Source organism: Ornithorhynchus anatinus, chromosome 2 (assembly GCF_004115215.2).
Source record: "Ornithorhynchus anatinus isolate Pmale09 chromosome 2, mOrnAna1.pri.v4, whole genome shotgun sequence".
Lineage (NCBI taxonomy): Eukaryota > Metazoa > Chordata > Mammalia > Monotremata > Ornithorhynchidae > Ornithorhynchus > Ornithorhynchus anatinus.
This window is the reverse complement of record NC_041729.1, coordinates 120662514-120673333: the sequence shown is the minus strand read 5'-3', so window position 1 is coordinate 120673333 and position 10820 is coordinate 120662514. Positions and strand designations below refer to the sequence as shown.

The window sequence follows — 10820 nt, the reverse complement described above, 5'->3', positions numbered from 1 at the left end:
CAAGCCCACGGTCTTTCCACTGAGCCAGACTGTAAGCTCATTGTGGACAGGGAAAGTGTCTGTTTATTGTTATATTGTACTCTCCCAAGCACTTAGGACAGTGCTGTGCATAGAGTAAGAACTCAATAAATATGACTGAATGAATGAGTACGGGCCTAGAAGTCAAGTGACCTGGGTTGTAATAGGTCTCAATGGTAATACAGAGACCCATATAATTGTGCACAACTCTTCTCTAGGGTATGGTCTCTAACAATTTGATGTTTATTTTCCCAGTAACCTAAGGAACTCAGCCTCTTTCCTTGAAGAAGTCCCACCTTCTTCCCAGGGACTGCTGCTCAGGAACTAGAAACCAGAGAAGACCAAATGCCTTCAGGGCACCTGCATTGACTTGTTCATCACTACCAGACTTGAATGCCAATTTGAGGGATCCATAAAGGAATAAATGTATTCAATGATACTTATGGGTGACTTAAGCAATGCTCTGAACAACTTGGCAGAAAAGGCCAGTTGGGCCTCTCTCCTTAAGACTTTTCTTTACAATGAAAAATGTCTTCAAATCTGAGCTTCCTCAGAGCAATGAGGTGAAAACTAATTGTTCCCCAGCCTTGGCCAGTACTCGGCCAGGGGATCCATCATGGATACATGTTGTCTAAACCCTTCAAACTGTCAGGGTTTATGACCTCACTCTCCAAACCAACGACCACCTTCTGGAATCTTCAGGGTTTCCATGGAAATTACCACAAACAAATTTGAATCATCACTTGTGACCAGTTGTCTTTGCACTGCACACACTGGACACATACATTTCTTGCTTAGGCCACCTTTAAGACACCTGGAATTATTCTTTCAATCCTGCTGGTGACTACGGTCACTGTTTCTCCTGGGTTTGGATTATGGAAGGTAAGGATGGAATTTCTTTTGAAATCCTGAAGTAATTTTTTTTTTAATTCATTTTCTTTTTTTAAATTCAAAGAGTGGGGCTTTCAAGGGTTGAGGTAGGTATGATTAGAAATTAATGGGGCAAACTTTTTTTGATGCTTGTTTCCAGCTATGAAGAGATTATTATCTCAGAAATCAAATCTTGTTCTTTGGTCTCAAAGGGAAGTTTTATTCATAATTATTTTTATTCATTCATTCAGTAGTATTTATTGAGCACTTACTATGTGCAGAGCACAGTACTAAGCACTTGGAATGTACAATTCAGCAACAGATAGAGACAATCCCTGCCCAATGACGAGCTCACAGTCTAAATGGGGTAGACAGACAGCAAAGCAAAACAGAGCAAAACAAAAACAAGACAACATTTTTATTTCGATACTACTAATTTTTGGCTCATGGGTTTTCTGCTTCAACTAAAGAGAGATGAAAAAGAAAGAATGCTAAAAAGGGCAAGGGGAAATTTGGAGGGGTGAAAAAGTTAAAGTTTGGAAGAATTTTGTAATGTATAATATTGATTGGAATGAGAGGAAGGAATAAAAATGGTATAAGGGAAATGTACAAGAATAAATTAAGTGATTGCAAAAGTCCATGGGGGAGTTAGAAAAGGAACAGAGGTCAGGAAACAAGACTTTTGAACTTGAATTGCAGCAGTTTAAGATGAAGGGATTTTTCCTCAGAGGCTGAAAAGAGCAGGAAGGAAAACTGAGGTTTAGAGAAAGACTCACAGGAGCAATTCTCAGAACGTATTTTTTGATTCTATTAAATATTGGCTAAACATTCTTGGGGACCTGGGACTCCGTAGAACACATTTGCTAGAGATCATAAACAGCGTTTACAGGCTGTATTCAGTATCAAATAGCAAGACAGGATCCCAAGTAATGAACTTCTGGAACAACGCCAGTTGTATTGAAGTTATGCTTATTTCAACACAATTACACTGTGGGGTACCTGTGAGGGGAAATGACTGGCGGTAGGTGCCCAAACAAAGCTGTATGGAAAGCTGATATTGGGAAACAAGGCAGGAAGAAGAAACATTTTAAAAGCACAGTAAACAAAACTTCCAACGATACTCCAACTAGATGAAAAATGGGAATCAATTGTAGAGATAGACTACCATGAAGTATTGCTTTCAAGAAGACAGAGGCTTTCATTACTATCCCTTGCCCAGAGTAAGTTTTCAATAAATGCTACTGATTGATTGTTGATTGACTGAGCAAAAGCTTCATAGCGAACAAGAGAAAAGAGGCAAATTAGAAAACAGCACTAGGTATTGCTTCATCGAACATATAACAAAGTGTGGTATTTTTGAGAGTTCAACATGGCTTTTTCAGTCACATGTACATTTATAGTTTCAGTAGTAATTCTCTCCTAGTGTAAATGATAATATATGTATTTGTTGAGATGCTCCTTGCTATCCTGTAATTTGTGAATAAAATGGATAACTGGCAACTTCCTGGACATATGAGGAGGTAATTCACATGAATTCTGTTTTCTGCTCCAAGGCTGACTCAAGGTTTTCATGCCACTTTCCACTCTGTGCAGATACTGTATCTGCTGGCTCCCAGTGAGCCAAGTTTACTTCTACATCCCCATTGTCCACTTGTCTAACACAATGTAATCAAGTTTTCAGGTGCATCTCAAATTTACAAATTGTAAAATTAGGCCTGGCTACTAGACAGGCTTACCAAAGGAATTTTCAACCCTGGCTAGACACGTGCTTAATATAGCTAGCTGCTTAACTTTATGAAAACTGATGTATGACTGTTCTCTTCTAAGGTAATATGGACAGTGTGTCCAATGTTCAGAGGACAAAGTTCATGAAATGTTAAATTAAGAGTAAATGAGCTCACATTCAGAATTAGGTTAAAAAGCTGGAAAGTTGTTAAAATGTCAAGTCACCAAAGAATGACATTTGCCTGGATGTTCCCATCCAACAGGGCCCTAATGTAACAGGGCCAGAAAGGGTGATTTGGGGCAAATTCTCCTCTGGCACGGTTAATGGTCTTTAAAGCCAAAATTGCCAACCCTTTGGAGAAGGCACAATATTGCTTGGGATTTGTGAAAGTCATGCACTTCACTAGGGCAGTGTGAAGGACTAGGGGATTCATAAATTCATAAAATCAGGCCACATGGATATTTTTGGTTCAGCTCATCTTTAAACAAGACCACATTACTAGTCAGCACATTTATGGGTACTCACTTTTCCTGTGGTTTTATGAACAAATCAGGAGTCCAGGTCATTGCAGTGGTCTCTTGAGATTGAAGCCTTTAAATCCACCTTGGGTTATCTTAGGTAAGCTTCCCTCAGAGTCAGCTCGTTTGCTGTGGTGGGTTGTGGGTGGGCAGAACCAGACTTCACTAGTGTTATTTTTCTCATTTGTTTGTGTTTCCAACAGGGAATTCTCCAAACTCTGCTGGGAATTCCCAAGGGCTGCCTTCACAGAGAATTACCAACTCTTGTCCTCTGAATGTTCCTGTGGTGAGCAGAGGCTCTTCCCTGACTGGAAATTTTCTTAACATCACCCAGCACTCTGCTCCAGCCAATAGCAATGCTTGGCTGCTGCCACCTGTTTCTGGCATGCCCTTCAACTCACTCCCTGCCAGGGACTATTTCTTCCAACATTCCAGCACTGCCAGTCACTCTACAGTGGCTGGGCCAAGCCAGGCTTCCATTTCATCAATCTCTGGCCCAAACATCTATGAGTGGAGCAATACCAGGAATGCTGATGAGATGGCATCATCTCTACAGGACTGCAATTTGACCACCATGGGCTCAGAAATACCTGTTACTTCACTCCCCATGGCACTACAATATGGTAGAGCCAGCGTTGCTCCTACCATGGTGCCTCTGTACCCACAGTGGTCTGCAAGCCTTGTCCCAAGGACATCTTTTTCAGGGACTGGTCAGAGACACAGTGTAACATTTCCCAGACTTCCAATTCCTCACCACAATGCATCCCAGGCCTATTATCATAATCCAGGCGGGCTAAGCCCCCAACTGGCTGAACAGTGTAGCCCTTACCTGCAGCCCTATGGCCCTATCCCCTACAGAGAGAGCAGGGCTGGTCCCAGGCCAGGAACCCCTCAGCCAGAGATGGTGATGTTGTTGAAGGAGATCCAGCATCAGGGTACTCTGCCCTTAGTTTCTACCCCTGGACTGTACTACCCAGCTTCTACTCAGCAAGGCACAGCAACATCCTTCCAAGGTAAGGTTGGACAAGGGGAACGCAGGAAGGATCAACATCAGAGGAAGGGTCAAAGTGGAGAATAGGATGGTCCCGAGACCTCTGTTACCATGGGAACTGTGCAGTCTCTGGAGTTAACATGGCCTGGCAGGATGTCCTAGCTGGCTCCTCCCTGCCATCCTGGGGTTGCCCTCTGTAGCCTCTCAGAGCTCTAGGTGACTGATGATTTTGCCCCCAGGGTTGTCCGTGGACAACCTGGGATGGCACAGTCCTATATAGACAATCCCATGCTTTCCTATGGGATATTCCATAGCCTGAATGGGAGCATCATGCATTCACCTTCCCCCTTCACCTGCATCGTCATTCTGGAAACCCAGTTTTCAGCCCTCTGCCTACTGAGCCTAGAGCCTTGGGTTCAGACATCTCTTGGCTAGGGAGTGCACAAACTGGTTGAGATCTTGTCCTTGCCTGTCATGAGAGTCTATTCCCAACTCACTCCAAGACCCTGACATTCTACCTGCCACGTTTTTTGTAATGATGAGTTTTCCAGAGGCCCAAACTCCAATGGTAGGCACCCATTTGTTCTGGGAAAGAGAGACTCAGAAGTGCTGGGATCCTAGGCAGGTGAACAGGAGAGCCCAGTTTGGGGAAAATATGTATCCCTGGCCAAGGTCCCAGCAGAGGTCTCAGTCACTGGGCATTGACATTCCGCTGGTTCCCTTGCAGCGATGGGAGTGTCACCGGGCTTGGCACACACAGCCCCAACTTTTGGTTGGCCACCAACCTTGGAGCTCTCCACGCCTTGCAGCAGCAAGGCCATCTTGCGTACTGAGAGTAACCCATCTCCGGAATACATGGGCAGTGCCAGAAAATCTGCATTTCCAAGCTATGGGAGCCTTCTCACCCTATCTTGGAATCTGGGTGCTTGCCAGGAGCCCCCACTGACCTTCTGGAAAATCAAGAAGTCCCCACTGCCCCCTCAGAAAATCAACAAGCCCCCATTAGCTGGGAAGAAAATCCAAAAGCCCTCATTGACCCCCCTAAATATCCTGGAGCCCCCATTGACCCCTCTAAAAATCCAGGAGCACCCACTGGCCCCTTTAAGCTTCCAGAAGCCTCCATTGCATTCCCTAGATATCCAGGAACCACCATTGCTCCCCCTGAAAATACCTGACATTAAGGAGCTTCTTTCTTCCATCGACCTCATTCCCTTGGAAACTGACCTCCCTCAGCTGTGCCACATCTCTCTCCTAGAAGAATCTGTCCACAGGGACCATCTTCCAGAGAAAAGCAGTGTGAGCCTTGGGACACTAGCAGCAGCAGCAAAGAAGGAGTCTGAGCCCACCTCTGGTCTCAACAACATCTCCAGTTTGGCTGAAGACAGGCAGTTCCTGCCTGACCACTTATCTATGAAAGAGGCTCTCCATCCCAAGGGACACAAGGTTCCCAAATCCAACTCCAAAGCCCCCAGAACAGATCAGACCTCTGGGCAGGCCACCCCAGGGATGGATTCCTCTATCCAGGCTAGGAAGAACAAATGCAAAACCACAAAGAAATGTCCTAGAACTCCTCAGCCAAAAGTTAATATCACAGGCTCTCCAGTGGATGATAAAGATCTTTCAGCACCTGTAGCCAGCATCTCAGATTCTGGGTGTCTCCCCCATGATAAAAAAGCCCAGACCATGCTAAACCAGGGAAGGAGCAAAGTTCAAGGCCCCAAGCTGAAAGAGCCAAAAGGCCCAAGAGGTAGGTGCTCTCAGAAAGTTGGCGTCAAAAGTCAGTCTAAAATTAATAGTAAACCTAAGAAGAAACCCCCACTTCTTAAGAGGAAACGAAGGAAGGACCACCCTGACCACAACCAAGAGCCCTTTAAAAAGCCCCGAAGCCACCTGGGCATGCAAATGCTGCAGTCAGTGCAGGTGTTCCATATGCTGGGTAAGAAGAGTCCCCAAGCTAGAGGCATTACAGGGATCAGAGAGAGACTGGGCATCTCACCTGGAGGGCATGCTATGGGAAAATCCCAGCCGGGTCTCCTAGCAGCCTCAACCATCAACATGGCAGTACTGACACCCAGAGCAAGTTTCTTTCTGGGGAGGAAAGGGTTCTGCCTGTACCATTACCCAACCTAAAGCAGCAACCATCTCAGCCAAACCATTGCAAGCCCTGTTCTTCAGAAGTACAACAGCTTTCACCTCCCTACCCAGCCCACCTGGGTCCTGTCATCTCAGCCAAGCGTGATCATGCCACCCCAAGTACTCCTGATCCTGCTAATTTGGGCCAGCCTGTACCTGCCAAGTTAACACAACCAAGCTTTCCTTTCCCAGGCCAGACAGATCCTGCTAAAACATCCCAGCTGGGTGCTGCCATCTCAGCCATGCCTGGGCATCCCAAATCAGTTCTTCCAAGTCCTTCTGACATTTCCTTTCCTGGTCCAGCCATCCCATCTGGGACAGGTCCTACTAACCCTGCTTGGCTTGGGTCTGCTTTTCCAGAGAAGCATGATGCTCCCAATCCCAGACTTCCTAATCCAAGTCATCCTGATTCTTCTAAAATAGCCCAATCAGGTCCTGCTAATTTGGACCAACCTGGTTCTACCAATCGAATTCAGCCTAAGCCTGGCAACCTAGGCAAACTTGTCCCAGCACACATCTACTGTACCTGTCACAGCAAGTCAGCATTCCAGCCCAGACCTAGTTAGCCAATCCAACCCAGCTAGCTCTTACAGTCCCAACAATCCCCTGCTCTTTCTGAGGCTGATGATCTTCCTAGGCCTATGTCATCTCCACAAGTTGTTACCCATCCCTCGCTCTAGCAACCAACTCATCTCCTGGAAGCAGTTTCTTGTCACCAAGCCAGGGATGTCAAGACCTACCACTTTGAAGCAGGGGCCTAACAGGTGTGAGAGAATGCGGTAAAGTACATCTCAACTCTTCATTAAGAAACCAAAGGACTTAGAAGATTTGCAGCAATTTGCAGGTTATTAAAGCTGAGCAGGGATGTGGGACTTGAGCTGCTTTCTCGAGCTCTTGAGTGCTTACACATATATTCCTATGAATGTGAATCTTTGCATGAAGTGTTAATAAATTGTTTTCCCAATACTGAACTTGATGAATTGAGAAAAGAGATAGCAGAAAGAAGAGCTAAATGGCATGGTCTGCCCCTGAATAATTAATTTTTTAGGTCCTGGAAATGATTCAGGTTGGGGTGAGATGGAACTGCAGACAAAGGAGCAGAGGTGGGATGAGAAAGGTTGTGGGGACCTAGGGAAAGAGGACATGGGCTAAATGTTGGGTAAAACATCTGGGGCAACAGTGCAAGAGTAAATTCTATGCTATTGGAATAATAGTAATAATATTTGGCAACTTACTATATGTCAAGCACTATATTAAGTGCTGAGGTAAATACAAGATGAACAGTTTAGACACAGTCCCTGTTCCTCATCAGGACTCACTGTCCTAGAGGAAGGGGTAAAAGCTATTTTATACCCATTTTACAATTTCCTTTTCAGGTTAAATGACTTGCCCAAGGGCTGGAATTTGAACCTGAGACTCCTGACTCAGTCAACCAGTCAGTGGTATTAAGCGCTTACTTAAGCACAGAACACTGTACTATAGTTGTTTCACTGGGCCACACAGGGAGAGTTTAAACTTGAGTAAAGGGAGGGGGTCTCTAGGAGAAGTAGGGAGGAACAAACAGAAGAAGACTGGAGGATAAGCAGAAGACTGGAGGATAAGCACAGTGGCTGCGTGTTTTTCAGGAAGGAAAGAGCATTATGTCTGGCATGACTGGGTGTGCCGAAATTCAGTTGGTATTTTCCAGTCTTTGCCTCGCCCTACCCCAGCCAATGTTTTTGCCTTACTCAGTCACTCCTTATGAGAACAAGCTTGAGACACAACCCAGGACCAAGAGGACATTCCCAAGACTCTGACCTTTCTCTAGGTATTTTCTGTGGCTTGTGACGTCTGGTGCAAATCACACAGAGGCTCAGCCCAGGTAGTAGAAGTATAACTGCAGGCTCTTTCAGAAAATTCAAGGGCCCCTTTTAGTACTCACTTTTTTGGAAAGACAGCTCAGAATTAGGCATGTCACTCAAAATGTCCTGATTTTTTTTTGAAGCTGATCATGCCAGAAGAGAAAGTACAACCAATTCTGAGTACTGCCAGTCAGGAGGAAATGACCCAGCCAAGATCATTTATCTAACAATGGTATTTACTGGGCACTTACTATGTGCCGAACATTATATAAATCCTTTGGGAGAGTACAATACAGCAGAATTGGCAGGCAGCTTTCCTGCTTATAATGAGCTTACAGTTTAGAGGCACAATTCTTAAGCTGCAAGTAGAGTAAAAATGCGGTGAATTATTTTATAAACAAATGACAGTAGATCTGGATGGATGGGCAGTACTTTGAGCTTATTCTTTCTCCTGAACACTGGCTGATATTTACAGCAACTGGGGTGAGAAGTGGATAATATAAGCCCACCATAGGTTGGGGAAACTGGGGGTCTAGAGTGGGCAAGGGTCATCCAATTGTCTAGCAGCAGCCCCAAGTTCGGTTCCTGAACATCTGTTTATATTACTACTTTTCCCCATCTCCATCCAACATAGCAATCTCTCTGGGCTACATTTCTAGAACTAAAATTGGGCACAAGGACAAATTTCTGACTTTTCCAAGTAAATACTGATTGGGCTAATGCAGAAATGCCCAATCAGTATTTACTTGGAAAAGTCAGAAATTTCCTTCCAGGCCCCCAGTGACATTTGGGTCGACATGACATGACTATATTTTCGCCCAATTCCAACATCCAGAATTCTGATTCTCAAACTCATCAGGGAACTGGGTCCTCTCCATGATCAATAACATAACAGCATTCAAATTCTGCAACCCATAAATAATAATGTTGGTATTTGTTAAGCTCTTACTATGTGCAGAGCACTGTTCTAAGCGCTGGGGTAGGTACAGGGTCATCAGGTTGCCCCGCATAAGGCTCACAGTTAATCCCCATTTTACAGATGAGGCAACTGAGGCACAGAGAAGTTAAGTGACTTGCCCACAGTCACAGAGCTGCCAAGTGGCAGAGCTTGGATTCGAACCCATGACCTCTGAGTCCCAAGCCCGGGCTCTTTCCACTAAGCCATAAATGCTGGCAGAAATTCACAGACATTAATTCAGATCTTGTCTCCTCACACTAGGAGCCAACAATCTAAGGCCATTGAAGACAGACAGTAATAGTGGACAAACACAGCATCCTCAACAATCATGGACATTGTTTATCTGGGAAGCATCATGGCTCAGTGGAAAGAGCCCAGGCTTGGGAGTCAGAGGTCATGGGTTCTAATCCCAGCTCCACTGCTTGTCAGCTTTGTGACTTTGGGCTTCACTTACATTCTCTGTGCCTCGGTTACCTCATCTGTAAAATGGGGATGAAGACTGTGAGCCCTATGTGGGACAACCTGATTACCTTGTATCTACCCCAGCACTTAGAACAGTGCTTGGCACATAGTAAGCACTTAACAAATACCAACATTATTATTATTATTTATTATCTTTTCTGGACAGCAGCCCAAACAACCATGATCTTCCCACATTGCAACATGATATTAATGAGACTCTGCAAGATAGGAGCTCAACTCCCACAGGGTCAAGTGAAGGGGTGGACTCAGATGTAGCCCCCAACCTGGCTAGGAAGTGAATTTGACCCCTTCTCTCCCATGTACCCTAAAACTCCTGTTCCTCAGACCACAATTTCTTCAAATCATTTCAACAGTGATTACTATTTTATTCCACAGCTAGAGAAGCCCTACAATGGAAATCTCCTGGCAGGATGAGCTCCTTAGTCACTCACCTAACAGGCTTTATCTCTTTGGTACACACTTGGTGACCCAACAGGATTAAATCCCTAATCTGACTCCCAGGCCCAAACTCTCTCCACTGGGCTACATTGCTACTCACTGGTTTTTTGGACTCCTGGACTATGAATGGTATAAAGTGCTTTGGTATGATCTATCAAAGCAGTATAGAGATTTTAGTGTCACTTTCTGAACTCTCCGTCATGCTGCAAAGATCGTATCTTCTCCGCAGGGTTTATTCTGAAGCAAAATGATGCTATTTTCCCCATCTGTAATTTATTTTAATGCTTATCTCCTCTGTAAACTCCTTGTGGGCAGGTCTTGTGTCTACCAACTCTACTGTATTGTAATTTCCCAAGTGCTTACTACAGTACACTGCAGGGAGTAAAAACTCAATCAGTACTATTGATTGATAAGTTGGTGCACGTATTGCACATTTCTCTATATGTAGAGATCTACGAATATGTGTACATATTTATATATATATATATATATATATATATATATATATATGCTATTTGTTAAGCATTTATTCTGTGTTAAGTGTTTTAAGCCCAGGGGTAAGTCAACCAGGTTGGATACAGTCCCTGTCCCACATGGCACTCTGTAGTCTCCCCCAAAAGTTCCTGTGTTGGATCATGTTGGACATGGAAAACAGTGAGATCCTGCTGTAGTTTCCATAGGTAGTCTCTTTCAGGCCCTCCTGAAAATGTTAATTATGGTGGAATATAATGCTTCATAGTGAAGCTAGGAATATACCTCAGGTGGAGGTTGATCATCTTTTTGAAATAGCCTTGTTTGGATGGAGTTTGCCTTGAATTCCTGGAAGCTGCAATTTTATGGCTTG

The 10820-nt window shown here is 44.5% G+C and overlaps 1 protein-coding gene across 2 annotated transcripts; it reads left to right on the top strand.

Annotated features, from left to right (window-relative positions):
- Positions 1 to 760: 760 nt before the first annotated feature.
- Positions 761 to 7222, top strand: LOC103165933 (uncharacterized protein C2orf78-like). Of its 2 annotated transcripts, none has more exons than XM_007658107.3 (3): positions 761 to 900; positions 3336 to 4145; positions 5259 to 7222. In XM_007658107.3, the coding sequence occupies exons 1-3, from the start codon at positions 894 to 896 to the stop codon at positions 6251 to 6253; spliced, it is 1812 nt and encodes a 603-aa protein (XP_007656297.2). In that variant the 5' UTR covers positions 761 to 893; the 3' UTR covers positions 6254 to 7222. The 2 variants fall into 2 exon arrangements, with proteins under 2 accessions (XP_007656297.2, XP_007656293.2); XM_007658103.3 differs by having other exon boundaries at positions 4851 to 7222.
- Positions 7223 to 10820: the final 3598 nt, after the last annotated feature.